Below are 20,402 nucleotides of genomic sequence, written 5' to 3' on the forward strand. Positions count from 1 at the left end.
ATCAACTGGGTCCCTCTGGATGAGATTGCTTATTTGGTATCAACTCATATCAAATGATATGAAATTTTGTAGCATGACCTGGTCCTCTCTGGTAACACGTGGGAAGCCCCTGAAACCTTCAGATCCCAACAGCCAATGGAATGAATTCAGACCTCAGTTTCAGGTTGAAAGGGCAGCATTAAAATGCTGTCTATATAGAAGTCTGAAGAATCAGCAGAGTACTATATTACCCTAGAAACAGGACATGTCTTGCATCAGTTCTGATTGTTGTTAGTCATGTGGCCAATGCCAATCAATGTGTCATATTGTAGTACACATGTTTTTCCAGGGGATGAGTTTAGTGCATGTCATGTACTTGTCACACAATTCTACATCTTTCTTTAGATTTTTCTAATTATATTCTCTCATGTCCCAAACTTTACAAACACTGTTTTCTGTTTCAGGGGTGAATTATTTGAATGGCTGTGTCAAGCAGAAAACCCCAGCGGTCAGTGCAGTACACTATTGAGCCAGGAGTTTCATGCTTAAGTCATCACACTTCCTGCTGCATGCATCCTCAGAGATTTGCACAAAGGTTTTATAAGTCAAAGAAACTTCTTTTAAGTTATTGACCACTTCGGCATGACGTTCTGCGCAATGCATGCAGGTCGTGAACTGGAGACATGTTGCTGTTAGCTGTATGAGGGCCTGGAAACTTTCAGAAACTCCCAGGAGCATCTCCACAGGAGCCTGGTCTACTTTAATGCCCTTCTGGCAAGCAGACATCAGTTTTCCACTTTCAGTATATAATTTCTCCTTTATTGATGAAGTAAGTATTGCACATTCTTCCTCAATATGACTTTCTCTGGGGAATTCTTTCAGCACATTGAGTAGCTCCATGATATCGTTCTGTATCAGATGGAATCCATTCGGCATGCTATATCTTTTAGCCTTGAATTGTGACAGAATGGAGCCTTCAAGCTTTGGTGTAAGATCAGTTTTAGGAAAATCAAAGGAACAACAGGTAAGCATGGATTTCTCACTTCGCCCAGTAAATGTTGTGAGGTATTGAGAGAGGTGGTTTCCTGAATCAGGTGGGGTGGTCTTTGGTGAACACTGCTGTATGGAATATGCTAAATCTTTGCTTTCGTCATCAACATCAGTGCCCTGTGCTCTAAAACAATTCCCATATACTATCTTACAGCTACATGTGTTCTTATCACCCATTGGGAGTTGTTCATCTGTTTCCTTATCCAAGTCAGTTGTGAGGACAGCTGGAACTCTGGAGTCAACATTCAAACTGTGTTTATCTTTTATTTGTTGGAGACAGCTCAGTTTGGTGGAGGGACATTCATTTTGCTGAGTTGCAGTTGAGGATTCCTGAATGATTGAGTTGTCTACTTCATAAAGCTGCCTTGGTGTATTTGTCAGCGAAGATATTTCCTGAGGAAGGTTTCTATCTTGAGGGCAAATTATCGATGTACTGATCTCATTTATACTTGCCTCAGTCTGGTTAGAGATCTGTTCTGTTTTTGGTAAGTAATCTTTTGAACTGTCTTCTGCAGGCTCTGTGTTGCACTTAGAAATGTTAAGAGACCTCACTGCGCAAGTTTCAATCTTTGGTTCTAAGTGTGGTGATCCCAAATGTTTAACCATGCCGAATGTCTTAAAGGAGACTCGATTTAAATTCAGAAGTAACCTGGATATGTCAAGGGAGTAAGCATCTTTGCTTCCTTTGTCTGTCTCAGATGAGTTCCTCCTGCTGGAGATTCTCTTTTCCAGTACTGAGTTTTCTGACAGTGCTGTCAGATCTCCTGTAGACCTCACAGAATATAGCTGTGAAGTTATACTGCCATCATCATTTTGGTAACATGATCCTCCTCTTTGACTATTTTTAACCACTTCTTCAGAGATGAACATATTTTCCTTGGAGTTTACTTGATATAAAGTTTGCCTGAATACAGTTCCACTTTGATCCTTGTCCATCCACTGAGCATGTTCATCTCCCATTTCTAGGACTGTGTTGTTTTTGACAATTGCTTCATCTTGCTCCTTGTCTTTCATGCTAATTGTGTTCATGGTTTGTTGTTCATCAGCGCAAGACACAGTGGTAACATTATGCATCTTATCTTCTGTTAGATTCTGTGAGTATGCATGAGCAAGCTCTAGAATTACTCCTGAAGGACTTGAACACTCCTCCACATTGGTGCAGTCAGCTCCAGGCCGTTGGGCTTTAAGAGAAAGTTTGTTTACTTTTTCTCCTACTTTAGTCTCTGTATGAGAAGCACATTCCTCTCTCATGCCTGAATCACATGGGTAACGTCTAACTGAAACTGGAGTAATGACTGGTATTGTTTCTGTGACTGACTTCGTTTCCATGGTATCTGGCTCCATTTCCATTAAATCTGATTGGACCTTTTTATTGGCACAGGTGGAAATGGATTTTAATGGACCAATAGGCTTAGTTTCCAACAAGGCAAGTTCACTCTCGATACTTGTCAAAGAAGAAAGAGTAAGTGATCGCTGCATTTTTGTCATAAGATGTTCCTTTTCGTAACAACACATATGATCTCCATCTTTGTTTGAATGACACTGCAATTCAACTGCTTTTACATCATATACGTCATCAGATGCAAAATGTCTTTTTCCTGTAGTTGTGTATTTTATTTCTTCTGCTTTACTTTTGATGCATTCAACAGATTTGATGTCCAGTCCTGTGCCATAAAGACTTGGACTTAACTGCATATTTTGTTTTGCTTCAATCCCCTTAATGTTAGCAGACTCCAACTCTACCAAGAAAACAAAATAAAATATTTAATTTGTGGACATATTGTTTATCCTTTCTCCAAACATCAAACAACAGTGACTACTCTGCTAGTTAACAGAGCAGTTTAATTTTCATCTACATGACTCTTAGCATATACATGTAATCATTGGCCTCCATTGTTAATTGATTTTCAACCTATATTTGAAATAAATTCTTGAATATACCAATAGAGCTGTACAAAGAGGAACTGTCCTATCTTAAATAAAATGAATTGAATAACGGATAAGGAGCAAAACTTCAAGTTTCTATATTCCTTTCTATTTTATAGTGAGCGTAGCAAATGTCTTTACTGTACTAGAGTTGCCCCTTGAAATGATTTATTCCAGTGATTCTAGGGGCACATTAGGGTGAATTTTTATAAGTAGATTTTTCAATGGAACAAGGATTCATTGGTTAAATGCTTGTGCCCTTGCCAGTATTGTGCCTCAATGGGAAGATATACCAAAATCACAAATGTACTCTTGTTCTGCAACCTTATCTAGAATATCATGCTGCTAAATGTCCACTATCCTGTCGATAGTTACAACACTATCTTCCTACATTAGTCTACCGTTTCAGCTCTCTTTGAGACAGTAGACTGAACTAGGGTTTGGCTGCTTGGCAACAAGGAATGTTACACGGTTAATGACAGTTTCAGCTACTCCACAACATGTCGTTTCTGTTTTTTCAATGAAAGCTATGTTGCAGTTAGGAGCCAACCACTAGTGTCCTGAGGAAATGGCACTTCTGCTTGCTCTGCTTAGGTTCAACAGGTCAAGCTTTGCTAGAATGTTGCTGTGATTCATGATGGCCGACTCCTTCACAATTTGTAGATCTAGAAGAAAGGAGGGACTGCAGATGCTGGAGATCAGAGTCGAGGGTGTAGTGCTGGAAAAATACAGCAGGTCAGGCAGCATCTGAGGAGCAGGAGAATTGACGTTTTGGGCAAAAGCCCTTCATCGGGAAATCCCAAAACGTTGATTCTCCTGCTCCGGTTATATGTCTGGGCAGCTACTCCAAAGGTTTCTAAGACCAAAATCCATCATTGCAAGGTGGGAGTTTAATGAAGCAAACAAGGTCATTTATGCGGGCTACAAAGAAAAAGGTTACTAGTAAAAGTTGCCAGGTAGTCAAAAATGCCCTAATGGTTCACTAATGTTAGTGAAACTGTATCGGTCTTCGCTATTGTGTATACAAATAGCATTTCAGATGCAGCTACAAGTCATAAAATGAAAAGATGGGAAGCTATTTACAATTAGCAAAGAAGTGGTATTGAGTAATTTGTTGGAGATGCAGCCTGCCATGTGCCCAGGTTCTGGTGGACTTTATTCAAGAATCTTAAAAGAAATGACTAGTCAGAGTGCGATGCAGGAAAATGTAAAATAACCATTTGTAAGTAACTTCCATCTATCAGATCTTTAAAATTAAAATTAATAAATCCCAGGATCATGTTTGAATACATTAGTGTCTCTAATTTCGATGTTCGTAATTCGGGGACCTCCCTTCCCCCCCGCCCCCCCCCCCCCCACAGTGAGATAGTTGTTGCCTTAGTTTTAATTATCTAAATTTCCTGAGATTCAGGAAAAATTCTATTAAACTGGAAGACAATGAATGTAATTTCTTTACTCAAATGGGAGGAGGGCAGGAAGCAGGGAATGACAGGCTGAACATCTGCATAGGGAAAATGTCAGAAGTTATTATTAAAGAAGTTATAGCAGGCCACTTGGATAAACTCTCAATAATCAGGTAGTATCAACGTGGTTTTGTGAATGGGAAATCACATTTAACCAATCTATTAGAGTTCTTTGAGGAAGGAACATGTCCCATGGATAAAAGAGAACTGATGAATGGATTGTATTTCGATTTCCTGAAGGATAAGTGCCTGACAAGACCACAACTCAGAATATCAACAGTACTGCGGATATTTATAGTCCTTATTTCCAAAACCTGTGTTTTTTAAAAAAGACTACAATTACTGAGATAAAATGACGGCAGATATAAATTTAAAGATTGACTGACTAAGGTTTAGTGTGGGATTGATGGAATATAACAGCGAAAGGAATAAAACAACAGACTGAACTGTGATCTCTTGTGAGTATGACGATAATGGGAGGAGCCGGTGAGCTCCTGCTCAAAACTAAGTCACTCATGCAAATTACAGACACGTTTTGTATTTTTCCCTGAAAATAATGTACAAGGACAGGAATGAAATAGCCAGCTTCAACTCTACAGTCGTGGACTAGTGGTACTGAAGGCCTTTCTGTGGACCAGCATTCAGGCATTAGTGGGCTGTGAGGGTCACAACTGAAGAACTATGCCATTGTCACCCTTGTTGCTTGTAAAGGAATTTTCTTACTCGAAATGCTCCAAGTCAGCTAACAGAACAATGAAACAGAGATCCCTCTCTGTTGCAAACTGCTTAAAAAAGAAATCAGGACAAGTGAGCTTTAATCAGCCTGCAAATGCACAATTCTCAAAAAAAATATTCAATTACCAATATCAACATTACCAGGAACAACATTCAACTACCTGCTCTTCATAAACAATGCTAGAACAACGTTTTCTTAATTATCATTCTTTTATTACACTGTAATTTATACACCACTATTGTCTTGAAGTGTCAGGAATTACTGTGCTGTCTTACATGTTTTGCACTTCATATGCCGCCTTGTTTATGATCATGTAGTTTGCATCATTTCTTGAGGCACTCCACTGGCCACAGACCTCCAGTCTGAAAAACAACCCTCCACCACCACCCTCTTGTCTTCTACCTTTGAGCCAGTTCTGTATCCAAATGGCTAGTTTTCCCTGTATTCCATGAGATCTAATCTTGCTAACCAGTCTCCCATGGGGAACGTTGTCGAATGCCTTACTGAAGTCCATATAGATCACATCTACTGCTCTGCCCTCATCAATCCTCTTTGTTACTTCTTCAAAAACCTCAATCAAGTTTGTGAGACATGATTTCCCACACACAAAGCCATGTTGACTATCCCTAATCAGTCCTTGCCTTTCCAAATGCATGTAAATCCTGTCCCTCAGGATTCCATCCAACAACATGCCCACCACCAATGTCAGGCTCACTTGTCTATAGTTCCCTGGCTTGTCCTTACCGCTTTTCTTAAACAGTGGCACCACGTTTGCCAACCTTCAGTCTTCTGGCACCTCACTTGTGACTATCAATGAAAGAAATATCTTAGCTAGAGGCACAGCAATCACTTCCCTAGCTTTCCACAGAGGTCGAGGGTACACCTGATCAGGTCCTGGGGACTTATCCACTTTTATGCATTTAAGACATCCAGCACCTCCTCCTCTGTACAATGGATGTTTTTTTCAAGATGTCACCACCTATTTCCCCACATTCTATATCTTCCATGTGCTTCTCCACAGTAAACACTGATGCAAAATACTCATTTAGTATCTCCCCATCTCCTGTGGTTCCACACATAGGGCTGTCTTGCTGATCTTTGAGGGATCCTATTCTCTCCCTAGTCACCCTTTTGTCCTTAACATATTTATAAAATCCCTTTATTCTCCTCAGTTTCCTTATCCTTATACTCCAATCACCTTGCAAAAAAGTAAAAGAGCCTTTACTTTAATTGTTGCTGTACCTGCATGATAACTTTCTGAGTTCCATGCACCAGTACACCCAAGTCTCTCTATACACGAATATTCAAACATTTTATAGCTATACTTTGCCATTCTTATTACCAAAGTGAATAATTTCTCACCCACACAGAATCACAGAATTGTCATGGTACAGATGGATACCCAATTGGCCCATTGAGTCTGTACTGGATGTCTGAGCTTTTTTATCCTAGTGTCAGACTCCTGCGTATTCTCCATAACTCCGCACATTTGTTTTCAATTTAAATAATTGTTCAATGCCCTCTCGAACGTTTTAATTCACCTTCCCTCCATCACACTTCCAGGCAGTGCATTCCAGATCCTAACTATGTGCTGCATGAATTTCATTTTTCTCACTTTGCGTTTGCTTTTTTTGCAAAATGCCTTAAAGGTGTACCCTCTGGTTCTCAATCCCTTTAAGAGCAGGCACAAGTTTCTCCCTGTCTATTCTGTACAGACCACTCACAATTTCCCAAACTTCTATCAAATCTCCCATCAGCCTTCTCCTCTCCAGCAAAACAGTCCCAACCTCTCGGATCTATCTTCATAGCTGAAATTTCTCATCGCTGAAACTATTCTCATGGGCCTTTCTGTACTCTGTCCAATGCATTCACATCCTTCTAAAGGTGTGGCACCCAGAACTGTATGCCATCCTCCAACTGAGATATAACCAGTGTCCTGTATAGGTTCAGAATAGCCTCCCTGCTCTTGACCCCATGTCCATATTAATGAAGACCCGAGTACTGCATACTTTATTAACAGCTCTTTCTACTTGTCATGGCACCATTAATGAATTATGCAGACAATCAACTGGTTCTTTCTGCTCCTGCAGACATTAAAAATTGTATCCCTTATAGAATCACAGAGTCATAGAGATGTACAGCACGGAAACAGACCCTTTGGTCCAACTCGTTCATGCCGACCAGATATCCCAGATAACACAATCTTTCTACAACTTCTTCTGGCAGCTCATTCTATACATGTACCACCCTCTGCGTGAAAAGGTCTCTTTTATATCTTTCCCCTCTCATCCTAAACCCATGCCCTCTAGTTCTGGACTCTCCCAACAGGGAAAAAACTTTGTCTATTTACCCTATCCATGCCCCTCATGATTTTGTCAACCTCTATAAGGTCACCCCTCAGCCTTCGCTGCTCCAGGGAAAACAACCTCTCCCTGTAGCTCAAATCCTCCAACCTTGGCAACATTCTTGTAAATCATTTCTGAACCCTTTCAAGTTTTACCACGTCTTTCCGATAGGAAGGAGATCTTATATTGTCTGCCCATTTCTTTCCTACCAAACTGCACCACCCACACTTTTCTACAATGAATTTACCTGCCTCAAATGCCCACATCACTAAGTTGTCAATGTTTTCTGAACCGTCTTCTTACATTTATAATTCTTCTGAATTTTGTGACATCTGCAAGCTTTGAAACTTTCTCCTGCAACAAAAATCCCTAGTATCAACCATAGGGAACACTATTGTAAACCTCACTCTAGCTGAAAAATACCCATCAGCCATTTCTCTGTTTCCTGTCGCTCAACCAAGAATAAAATGGACAGCAGTAATCACATCCTCAAGAAGCTTTAATAAATTAAGTAAACCATTTCCTTTTCATAAAACCATGTTGGTGCTGTCTTATTCTTTTATATTGTTCTAAATGCATTATTAAGACTTCCTTAATGATAGTTTCCAACATTTTCTCAGCCACTGTTGTCAGGATAACTACCATTTCATTCCCTGTTCTCCCTCTCCCTTCTTTCTTGAAGAGCAATGTTACATTTACCTACTTCTAATATGCTGGACTGGTGTTTTTAACATGGAATTTTGCAAAATCATAACTATTGCACCCACTATCTCTACAGCTACCTCTTTTGGAACCCCAGGATGTAGATCATCAGAGTTTAGGATTTGTTAGCTTTTAGTCTCTTGAGTTTCTCTAATACATTTCCCCCACTAATATTAATCACTTTTACATTCCTCACCCTTATTAACTCCTTGATTAATCAACAGTTCTCTTATATATTTGTGTATTCTACTGTGAAGATGGGTACAAATAATAATTTCTCCTGTCTCTTCCTCCAAGGGACCAACATTTATTTTAGCCACCCTCTTCCTTTCTTCACAAATTTAAAAACTTTTCAGATTTTCTTTTAAATTCCTGGTTAGTTCATTCTATTCTTTTTATACTTCTTGCCTGGCTTTTGATCACTCAGTGTTTTTTTCTAAACACTCCCAAATCTCAGCCTTTCAACTATTCTTTACAACCTTATAACCTTATCCCATTCACTGATCAACTACTACCATTGGTCTCCTTTTTACTATCAATGATGTGGAGGTGCCAGTGTTGGACTGGGGTGGACAAAGTTAAAAATCACACAACACCAGGTTGTAGTCCAACAGGTTTATTTGGAAGCACTGGCTTTCGGAGCGCCACTCCTTCATCAGGTGGTTGTGATGAACCATTTGGAAACTATTGCTTCCAAATAAACCTGTTGGACTTCAACATGCTGTTGTGTGATTTTTAACTTTTACTATCAACTCTCTTTTCAAAGACATGACTGAATCTTCCTCCACCACCACCAACTACATATTAAGGTTTTTCTATGTTCTCTTTTGTTACTTCACCAGTCATTTTAAATTTGAGTCCTCAGGTTCTCCATCTCTCCTCTGATTTTTTTTGTATCTGCTCTGTCTAGATCGCTCATCCTTTCAACGTCACTTCTCGAAGGTGAACAGTCTCACTTGTACAATTCTGCTGATCAAATTTGAATCCCTTATCCCTGAGACCAATCTTGTAAATCTTTCCTGCACCCTTCATCTCTTGAAAGCCATGATTACATCTATTTCCACCACACCTTCAGGTAACACATTCTGGATCAAACACACTCACCATGTAAAAATATTAAATGCATTACATGTCATCTGCCACATGTCTGTCCATTTCACAGCCATTTCATATCCTCTTAAAGCTTACACTGATGTCTAAAATTTGTCAAGAAAAACAGTGATCCTATTTTTTAACCATGGGAAACATCACTGAACACTTTCTCCCTCCAGTCCAAAAACAATTACTACTACCCATTTAGAGCCCCTCAGACATTTCATTTTTATGTATTCCAAGGTTTTCAAATTTGATAGCAAACCTACTTTGGGATACCTTATCAAACAATTTATATACATTACATTAACTGCATTACCCTCAACAGCCCTCTTTATTGCCTCTTATACAAGTTATGTAAAAATTATCTGCCTTTAAACACACTGAATAGGCTGGGGCTATTTTCTCTGGAGCATCAGACTGAGGGTGACGTTATTGAAATTTATAAAATCATGATGGGCATGGATAGGTAAACAGACAAGAATTTTCCCCTGGGTTATAGAGTCCAAAACTAGAGGGCAGAGGCTTAAAGTGAGAGGGGAAACATATAAAAGGGACCTACTGGGCAATTTTGTCATGCAGAGGGTGGTATGTGTATGGAATAAGCTGCCACAGGAAGTGGTGGAGGCTGGTACAATTGTAAGGCGTCTGGATTGGTATATGAATAAAAAGGGTTGAGAGGGATATGGGCCAAATGCTGGCAAATGGGACTAGATTAATTTAGGATATCTGGTTGGCATGGACAAGTTGGACTGAACAGTCTGTTTCCATGCTGTATATCTCTATGACTCTAAAGTGATACTTGCTTTACATAACTAACTTACACTTATCCTAATACTGTTAATTCTGTCCCAGATTATCATTTTGAAAAACTTTCCCACCACCAAAGTCAAACTGTCTCTCCATTAGGGAACAGTTGTTCTTATCCCCTTTTGTGATGATCAAGGGCTGTTCTGGATTTTGGTTTTGGAAACTAAGCAGGGCAGATTCAAGAAGTATCAGCAGGAATGTATTTCCATAATAGTGACCAGGATTTCACTAAACTGGTCTGGAAAATGATCAAAGACATACCAAGGGTAAAAACTTTTAATTTGGAGAAAGAAGTTTTAGTGAATTCTTCTATTTTTAGTGAAGTATAATTTTCTTAAATTGCTTTGTCTGTTTATTTCTTTAGAAATGGAATGACTTTACCAGGGATTAATTGTCTCGAGGTTTGAAGCTTTATAATTCTCAGATATGTCAATTACTTAAAACTGACTTTTTCAAATGAGCTCAACAATGGGACTAAATTGAATTCATAACTGAAGATGCAATTTTTAACTTGTGAAGACATCAATAATTTCATCATTGCCTGTTTAATTCAGATTCTTCACATCACTGGAACTCAGTACCTGTTCCTCATGTGACATCACTAGTCGGGTATATAAAGGTGCATTGGTAACATGTAATAAGCGAATCAAAATAAACACAGAAAATATTTTAATTATTCATCATTCTTAAGTATGTTTGAAAATGTGTTCAAATATATTTTGGATTTCATTTAATTTGTTGTATGGAGTAAGTGGAAGTAAATGGAAACCTGATTGTCATCTGTCAGACCTACCTGCTTCAGTTCCACTGAATTTGATGTCACCTGAACATTCCACATCAGTAAACTTTTCAGCTGCATCGAAAAATTCGTCATCAGAGCTGCTGTCCTGAAAGCCAGGGGGAGGAGCCAGAATCGGGATAGTGAGGACCTCACTGGATAGGTTCCCATCAATAGCTGGTTCCTCTGGAAAAGGAATTGGTGGTAACTCAGTGAGCAGGCCACGACTTGTCACATTCCAAGACTTGTCCCCTTGTGCATAACTCTCACCCTCGTTTCTGGGGCACTGGTTGTAAAGTTCTGCAGTGCATGGGTTCTCACTTTGGCTGAGGTCAGGAATAGAGCAAACCACCTTTATATCACTTGCAATGTATTTAGAAAGGGTCGGAGTAGAGGCTAAGGAGTCTGCTGAAGGTTGTTCAAGACTGTCTTTCGATTCCATGGTACAGTGCTTCTTTGTAACTGGCTCACCATCACTCTCTTCAGCCATAGAATCTTTGTCATCATCTTCTGAAATCTCACCATGTGAGTGTGGACCTGAAGTGCTGCTCATTGAAGTCTCCGTTTGCAGTTCGTCCATAGAGTCGGCAGAACAGCTTCTTTCACAAAAGTCTCCTCCCTGACTTGTTGTTTCATCATTCAAATCAGACACATCCCCTGTGCTGCAACTGGTCTCTTCCTGGATATCCTCCCGTAAGCAGTCACTGTCTGTAGCTTCACTTTCCGAGTTCTCGATGTCCTCATTTTCTTCAGTCAGAGGCTGTATGAATCCATTCCTCATTTTGTGGAGCTCTATAGACAAGTCTAATGATGACTCAATGTCTGATGATGACTCTGAATCACTTAATCCTCGGGCTTCGTCACCTGCACAGTAAAAAAAGTTACATCTAAGGTCAGATGAGAAGGAACCATCTAATATTTCTTTAAAAACTGAATTCTGCCATCTTAAAATGCCCTCCTGGCAATTAGTAATGGGCAATAAATGACATCCCATTAATGAATAAAAAAAATTATAAAAACTTCAATGATTAACTTCTATGCTCTTCCTTTCTGTTTAGGTTATTTATTTTGCTTGAAAATGTTTGTTTGGATAAGTTTCTTCACGTAAACAGGGTATTACTGTCTGCAAGGAGTTGGTTGAAGGAAATACCTGGGGTGGAGTCTTTAACTGTTAAAGCTTCAATATTGAAGTCATACCAATTGTACATGTTCATTCAGCTTCAGGACACCACTCAAATACAGTGCCAGGCTATTACTCACGATGTAAAAAGAAAAGTAGTAACTTTTACAGTAAATAAAATTTGATATCCTATTTCTTGATCAATATTTCTGATTGAGACATTCCTTGCATAAGCTTTCAAGACTTTCTAGATCCTATGGATACATATAATAAAATGTAAGTTCCTACATTCTGGAATTTTAACAAGACTTATCAGCAACTGTAACTCACCTAATTGGCATAAAGTCAGAGTGAGCAATGCCATTGGAAAATGTGAGTTGTGTCTGAACTCTCTCTCAGATTGCTGCTACTGATATCATTCTGAGAGGGAAACATGTTTAAACTGACATGAGTTTATTTTCTATCATAACTTCATTGCAAAGAGTCACTGTCTGAAAGTGATGCCAATAATCACAAACCTCGCTAATGCTCCACAGAACTGATCAGTCTAATGGAAGGATTGGCATGGACATGAAAATTGTTACCATCCCTTAGGTACAATACCCACAGGAGCTGAACAGTCCGTTAACCTCGATTTCTAATAATCTGCACACATCTCAAAGGGTCGGAGAGAAGAGTCCTCCTGTCCTTTACACTGTGTTTTTTCATATATTAATTCATGTGATGACGGCATTGCTGGATGACCAACATTTATTGCCCATCCCCAATTGCCCTTGAGAGGATGGTGGGTGAGTTGCCGTTTATCTTTACTAACTGTGTGGATGATATGTCATAGCAGGAAATGTACACTGAGAAAAGAATCTGAGCCTTTACATTCAGGAAATTGACTGAACTGAAAGCGAAGAGAAAAAGTAGGGCTTTATGTAAGCACATACTACTTGGGAACAGATGTGAGTCACTTGGACAATGAAGCCTTCTCTGCCAATCAAAACAACCATAACTAATCTATCTGTGTTTCAAATTCCATTTCCCCACTTCCATGTGATAACCTTTCATTCTCCTGCTTAACAAATATTTATCTACTTTTGCCTTAAAAAGGATTTAATGACCGCAGCCCCCACCAACCATCTGAAAGAAAAGCACACATCTCTGCTCTAAAAGGTTGTATTCTTTTAAAAACTGTGACCCCTAATTTTTGATTCACCCACAAGAGGAGACTTTATTTCCATTTCCAACTTGTCAAGGATTGCACTTCTAAACACCAAAGGAAACAAGGCAGTCTGCCCAACCTTTTCTCATAAGACAACTTGCACGTTCCAGGTATCAATCTCAGAAAGCTCCTCTGAACTGTTTTAAAAACATTTATGGTCTTCCTTAATCGAGAAGACCAAAACTACATGAAATATTAGACCTGTACTGTCATCAATTCCCTGGATAATTGAAGCAAAACACCTTTATGTTTACATTCCATTAGCCTTCATAATTATGTGCTGCACATGCAAAGTAATGTTTTGTGAATCATGCACTATCACCTATAGATATCTCTGCTCCTTGAAATGGTGCAGTTGTTCTTACTTTAAGTAATACTCTGCTTTTTTTTAATTCTGCCTGCAAACTAAATAATTTTTCCACATTATACTACATTGGCCTAACTTTTGGGCGGGGGAAAAACAATGACTGCAGATGCTGGAAACCAGATTCTAGATTAGAGTGGCTCTGGAAAAGCACAGCAGTTCAGGCAGCAACCGAGGAGCAGGAAAATCGATGTTTCGAGCAAAAGCCCTTCATCAGGAATAGAGCTTTTTGTTTCAGGATGTGGTTGAAGAGCTTCAGGGCAGAGGAAATGACCTGGGAGTTGCAGAGGGAGAGGGACTTCCTGAGATTCTTGTAGAGAGAGGAGGAAAACTTCTTCAAGGTAGGCATCCTTGCAGAGGATTCGCAGTAGGGTTAAAATCAACAAGGTAAAAACAATGACTGCAGATGCTGAAAACCAGATTCTAGATTAGAGTGATGCTGGAAAAGCACAGCAGTTCAGGCAGCATCCAAGGAGCAGGAAATTTTGCCCAAAATGTCGATTTTCCTGCTCCTTGAATACTGCCTGAACTGCTGTGATTTTCCAGCACCACTTTAATCTAGAATCTAATTTTTGGGCACTCATTCAATTGATTGACACCCATCTGAAAACTCCTTATGTCCTCTTCACAACATACTTCCCCACCCATCTTTGAGTCATCTGCAAATTTAGCTGCCATGGCTTTCCTCCCCATATCTAAATCATTGTTATAAATGCTGAGGCCCCAACACAGATTCTTCTCGGACTCATCATCCTGCCAATCAGAAAGAGAGCTTTTTCAAACACATTCTCTCTTTCTGTCAGCCGGTCAATCTTCTAGATATTTTTAATTAACATGTTCAGTGATGTTATTACACATCTCTGGATCAGATGGGACTTGAACCCAGCCAATCTTCTATCCATTCAAATAAGTGAATATTTGGGTCCTATTTGGTGCAATTATCTTTTATGTGGCACATCAAATCCCACTGAAAACCCAAGTATAGTATCTCTACAGGTTCCATTATCCAAAGCATAGGCTAACCCTTCAAAGATTGATATAAATTGATTAAGCATGATTTCCCTTTCACAGAATAATGCTGATTCTTCCCAAATAGCTAGAGTTGTGTCCAGCTATAAGCTCCTCAATAATTATTCCAACACTCACCCTGTGACAAGCCAATAGTTTCCTCTTTCCCTCCCTTCTTGAATAATGACATAACATTAGCTACATTTCAATCCAATAGAACCTTATCCAAATCTATGAAACTTTGGAAAATCAACATCAATGCTTCGACTTTCACATTGGTCCCTCTGTTTAAGAACCCAGGATGAAGTCCAAATGGGTCTGAAAGCCTGTCAGCCCAGAGGTCTACCTGTTGGCTTCATCACACTTCCCTCTTAATTGTAATTTCACCAGGTTTCTCTCTCCCTTCGATTTACAGCTATTACTAGAGTGTTTTTGTATTTTCTATAGTGAAGACAGAAGCAAATATTTGTTTAATTCAACTGCCATTTATTTATTATATATTAATTTCTCCCCATTCTCACTATCAAGAGGATCACTCACCTTACTTAATCTTTTCCTTTCTAAATACTAGTAAAAACTCATTATCTGTTCTTCCTTTTCTAGTTAGCATCCTCTCATACTCTAATTTCTTTCCCTTGATTAATCTTGTTGTCATTCTATGCCATTCCTTATCTTCTGTCCAATATCTGATCTGCTAATCATATTATACTTCTTCCTTAATCTCAGTACCTTCCTTAAATTCTTATGTTGGCCATAGATGGTTTGTTCTTCCTTTGCAACTTCTTTTTTACAGTAGGAATATATTTACTCTTAAATATACTTATTTTGAAATATCCCTTAAATATCTACCTTTACTTCTATATCAGTCTATTCCTGAACTTAGTGTCTCAGCTCATCTTAGGTGTGCAGTTTTCGAGCATACATAATTGCCCTTTTTAAATTGTAAAATACTAGTCTCAGACCCACTCATCTCCCTTTAAAGCTGGATAGGAGATTCAATCTACCTAGAGATGCCTCTTCTCTGTGGCCAATAATTAATCTTGTCATGTTGCACTACACCAAGTCTGGTACAACAGACCAAGATACCAGGAGAAACCTGTTCCCTTTTTTCCAAATCGTACACAGAATTATCTAAGCTTTCCCAAGTCTTAATGTTCAGCATCCAGTCAGTGAGAGAGTCTTCAAGTGTTACTTGAAACTGCAACCTTCACACAGGATGTAAAGGTTGCCACTTAACAAAAGCTGACATTAACCAAGGATTCAATCAGTCTCTATATTCAGAACATCCCTGTCTGATTTGGAGTGTTAACAAATGGCAGAGAAAACATAGTTCTGCCTGGGGGTGGTGACAATAGAAACAAAATTCACATTTGGAAGTTTGCTTTCAAAGATCAAAGAAAACTTACAGCCCAGGAACAGGCCCTTCGGCCCTCCAAGCCTGAGCCGATCCAAATCCACTGTCTAAATCTATCGCCCAATTCCTAAGCATTTGTATCCCTCTGCTCCCCACCTACTCATACATCTGTCCAGATGCACCTTAAATTAATCTACCGTGTCTGTCTCTACTACCTCTGCATTCCAAGCATCTATCACTCTCTGTGTTTCTTGGGCAAAGGTATGGCAGGAATAAAACTGGGATTCTTATTGTTTAAAAAAATGACTAATGTATTACCTTCTTCAGTTGTCTGACTTTGATAGTTGCTAGGCCAGATGAATATGGAGTCTGTTGAGTTCACATATAGCCTATGATATCCAGCAATCAAACACACAAGGTCTTTAGCATGATGAGCTTCCAGTAACAATGTCAGAGACTGTAAATAAAAACAGAGTCAGTAATTAAACTTTTCCACTAACAGACCTAACCTGAAAATGATATCAACTCACTCATTTTAAAGAGTTTGCTCAACATTAGCTTCCTTGAATTTGCTGGGAGCAGTGTTTTCCCTCATTTGTTTTCCTTCCAATCTATAGCGTGAAAATGTTGTACAATGCTGAAATTGCGAGTTGATAAGTGAGGGCAACAGGGAATCTAAGATCTGGGCAAATATTGGATAAAACAATCTATTTCTTTAACCACGAAATTCAAGGATTGAGAAAGAAGCAGGAACAATAGAGAAGGCAGGTGAATTAGTCAAATTGGGCTCAGAAAGAGAAACAAAGAATAAGAAAAATTGTTTGGATACAGACAAAAAAAAAGAGAGAAAGGAGAAGTGAAAGCAAATGTAAAAGGTTGCAAATTTCTAACAACATTTATTACAGTTTGGAATAATATCTGGGGTTTGATTTATTCCTCTTCTGAATGGGAGAGGTGGATTGTGTTATGAAAACCTAAACTTCATCATTAAAAATGTCTTGGTGTTGTCAAGTACTAACTATTACCAACTTCCTGAAAGGAAACTTTGCATTTATATAGCATATTTCAGAGCCACTAGACATCACTTTCCAAACATGGATTATCTTTCAGATACCGTCTGAAAGGAGTGGGGTGAGTTCAATTAATCATTAATATTTAAATGCAACAATTTCTTATAACTTTCAGGCAAATTTGTCACAGAGAAATGGGGCGCATTCAAGAAGGAAATATGGAGAGTACAGGGCCAACATGGTCCAATAAAGGAAGGGGTGAGACCATTAAATCCTGTGAGCCCTAGATATCTAAAGATACACAGCAATGGATTTAAAGAATAAAGAGATACTTATGGCAGATATCCAGGGCTGAAAACAGCTGAAATCCTAGAGGAGTACAGAATGTTCAAGAGGGAACTTAAAATGGAGAATAGGAGACCAAATAGGTGACATGAAAGGATACTAAAATTAAAATAGAAGGAAATCCTAAACTGGTTTACAGTTAGGGTAAAAGAGTAGTGCCATTGGGACTACAGCAGTAATTTGTGCAGGGAGTCAGGGGATGTAGGTAGGATTCCAAAAGAATACTATGAGACAGTACTCACTTGTGAAATGGACAATATGCATACAGAAAACAGGGAGAAGGTCTGTGATACAATTAAAGAAATTATCATTGACAGAGAGAGCTCTGAGTGGTCTGGCTTAGAATTCGATAAATGTCCAGGGCTGGATGAAATATATCCCAGGTTGGTGAGTGAGGCAGGGACAAAATCAGGGACATTGCAATAATTTTCTAAACCTGTCTGGCCCAGGAGAAGAGTCAGAGGACTTGAGGACAGCCAGTGTAGTACTGTTATTCAAAAAGGAGCAAAGGATAAACCAGGAGCTAGAAGCCAGTCAGTCTTACCTCGTGGTGGAGAAATTGCTTGAATGATTCTGAGGAACAGAATTAATTTGTAATTGGAGAGGCAGGAATTATGACTCGAAGAGACTGCCTTCCTCTGGTCTGCAGTGGCCTAGTCACTGCTGCCTTTGGAAATTATTCCAGTGTCAGCAGATTAGTGTCACTGGCATTCTGGGAAAACAGGCAAGACGGGCTGGCAGACAGGCAGAAATCCCATCTTTCCTTGGTAAATGTCCTTGGTACTTCCTCCCTTTCCTTCACTTCACTTTGCTGGGCTTGATCAGATTGGCCTGGCCTGGCTGGAAATATGCAGAGGCCTCCCTAGCTCAGGCCCGAGTTAAATTGCAGTCAGGTCTCTTCATGTTGGGATCATGGAGGTGCCAGTGCGGGTAAGTACTAAAGGCATCTGCTGTCTGATTGACAGTGAGCAAAGGTAAGAGTCACTCCCAAGTAACTTCATTGCAAAACATTAGCAAACTGAGGATAGGAATAATTGCTAAACAACTGTTAATGCAGCACAGGTCACAGCATCAAGGATTTGACCAGACAACAACCTGTATTATAAAATGTACCAAGCCCTTGTCCAAGCAAGCAATTAGCATCAATAGCCTTTACCTTCACATCCACCAGGTAGATGTTCACCATGCTGACCTTCTCACACTCAAAGGTCAATTCCAACTTCCGGATGTTGTTGAAGTTTGTTAACTGGTTTATAATATTGAGTTTGCTGTTAATAACTTGGCTGATACCATACTTGGCTCCGACCAACAATGTGATAAATGATTCTCTGTCCTGCAGCTGAAGAAGTTGCATTTCATTAGAAACTTATTAAAAAAAGTCAAGTTTAAAAAAATGAGCCGGGTTTCTGTTTCTCCCTACGTACCAGAAGGGTTGCGTTAAAGGTCTTCCCTCCATATGCTCGAAGATCACTCAGTATGTTCAGGTAATTCAGCCGGACTTGTGCCGTGGATATCAGTTGCTTCAAACAGAATGAGTGTATTTTAATATACTGGCATGGAAAGTTATTTTAATGAAAAGATGTCCCCAGCAGCGTTGCACTTTTGGCAACATTTATCAAAAATGGTCAAAGACTTTCAATGGAAAATAATGGGAATCCCGCCTGGAATTTTCTAACTAGTGATTCAGTACAATGACAGCAAACACCTATCAGCAAATCAAGTTAACCCTGTGATTACATCCTCTTTAAACTCAATCTTGCATGTTAATAAAGACCCTACAATAATTCTCTCCTTCAATGCATAAAACATGATTTTCAGCATTTCCTTCCCAGACATAATTAGATTACTTACAGTGTGGAAACAGGCCCTTCGGCCCAACAAGTCCACACCGCCCCGCCGAAGCGTACCCACCCATACCCCTACATCTACACTTTACCTAACACTACGGGCAATTTAGCATGGCCAATTCACCTAAGCTGGGCTGTGGGAGGAAACCGGAGCAAACCCACGCAGACACAAGGAGAATGTGCAAACTCCACACAGTCAGTCGCCTGGGGCGGGAATTGAACCCGGGTCTCTGGCACTGTGAGGCAGCAGTGCTAACCTCTGTGCCACCGTGCCGCCCACAATAGTTCTGAATTTTCAGATGTCTAGTTAATTTGCCATCTTCACATTTTGATTCCATTATTTACCAAACTAATCCAGTTGAGTTTATTATCATAAAACAACGAGGCACACTTCCTCTGATTTGAAAGAAATTAATGGAAAATCCATGTGATGAATACATTTTATCTTTTATCTTTGTTGCATGGATTTAAATAATTGCTTTACAAAAAAAAGTTTTAATATCAAATAACCAATGTATATTCATGAAGCTCAATTTATCAAAGATATTCTTTATATTGTGAACAGTTGGTTTTCCTCCCTAAAATGTAATGTCTGCAGTTAACACTGGGGATCACAAAGTGGCTGATAGATAATGATGAGCAATTTCAGGGGCTGATCAACTTCAATCTTTCATACACAAAAATATTGAAATGCTTAACTGGGCTTACAATATGAGAAGATTTAATTAAAACTTTTGACCTAATTATAAAATATGCATCTTTGAAACTGCAATTCCCAAGAAAGCAATTTTGTTTAAAGCACTCTTTACAAACAAGCTTCAACTTAATAGTGCTGGTTACAGTGGAATTTCCTACATCACTTCACAGCTGAGTAGGGGGATGTCTAAAGAGGGGCAGCAGAGGTAGAAGCAGTGGAGGAAAATACACAACTGAAGTCTCTTATTGAGGAATACAGCAGCAGAAAAGACAAACACATGACGAGGTTAAAAGGATATGGACTTGGAGGTCAAGTAGGAAAAGTTTCCTAGAGATGTATGAGACCATACAGGGATTGTAAAAGTGTTATTAAAATGCAGTATATGGAAAAAAAAATCGAAGGGTGATTCAGGATAATGGATAATTCTGCACTGGTGCTAAGATTATCTTGAAGCACTTAGGATGAGAAGTAACTTACAGGCACGCATTAATGGTTGGCTGACTGATAGAGGAGGTGATAGCCTAGTGGTGTTATTGCTGTTTTGTTAATCCAGAGACCCAGATAAT

At 39.3% G+C, this 20,402-nt stretch overlaps 1 protein-coding gene across 1 annotated transcript in view; it reads right to left on the reverse strand.

Annotated features, from left to right (window-relative positions):
- Window positions 1-501: 501 nt before the first annotated feature.
- LOC140492504 (FERM and PDZ domain-containing protein 1-like) overlaps window positions 502-20,402 on the reverse strand; it is a 48,713-nt gene continuing 28,812 nt past the window's right edge. The window contains exons 9-13 of the mRNA XM_072591415.1: window positions 18,717-18,812; window positions 18,449-18,631; window positions 16,256-16,394; window positions 10,897-11,745; window positions 502-2,768 (exon numbers count right to left, since the gene is read on the reverse strand). Of these exons, the coding sequence (XP_072447516.1) occupies window positions 502-2,768; window positions 10,897-11,745; window positions 16,256-16,394; window positions 18,449-18,631; window positions 18,717-18,812 (3,534 nt within the window). The remainder of the gene's footprint in view (window positions 2,769-10,896; window positions 11,746-16,255; window positions 16,395-18,448; window positions 18,632-18,716; window positions 18,813-20,402) is intronic.

Source organism: Chiloscyllium punctatum, chromosome 2 (genome assembly GCF_047496795.1).
Source record: "Chiloscyllium punctatum isolate Juve2018m chromosome 2, sChiPun1.3, whole genome shotgun sequence".
NCBI lineage: Eukaryota > Metazoa > Chordata > Chondrichthyes > Orectolobiformes > Hemiscylliidae > Chiloscyllium > Chiloscyllium punctatum.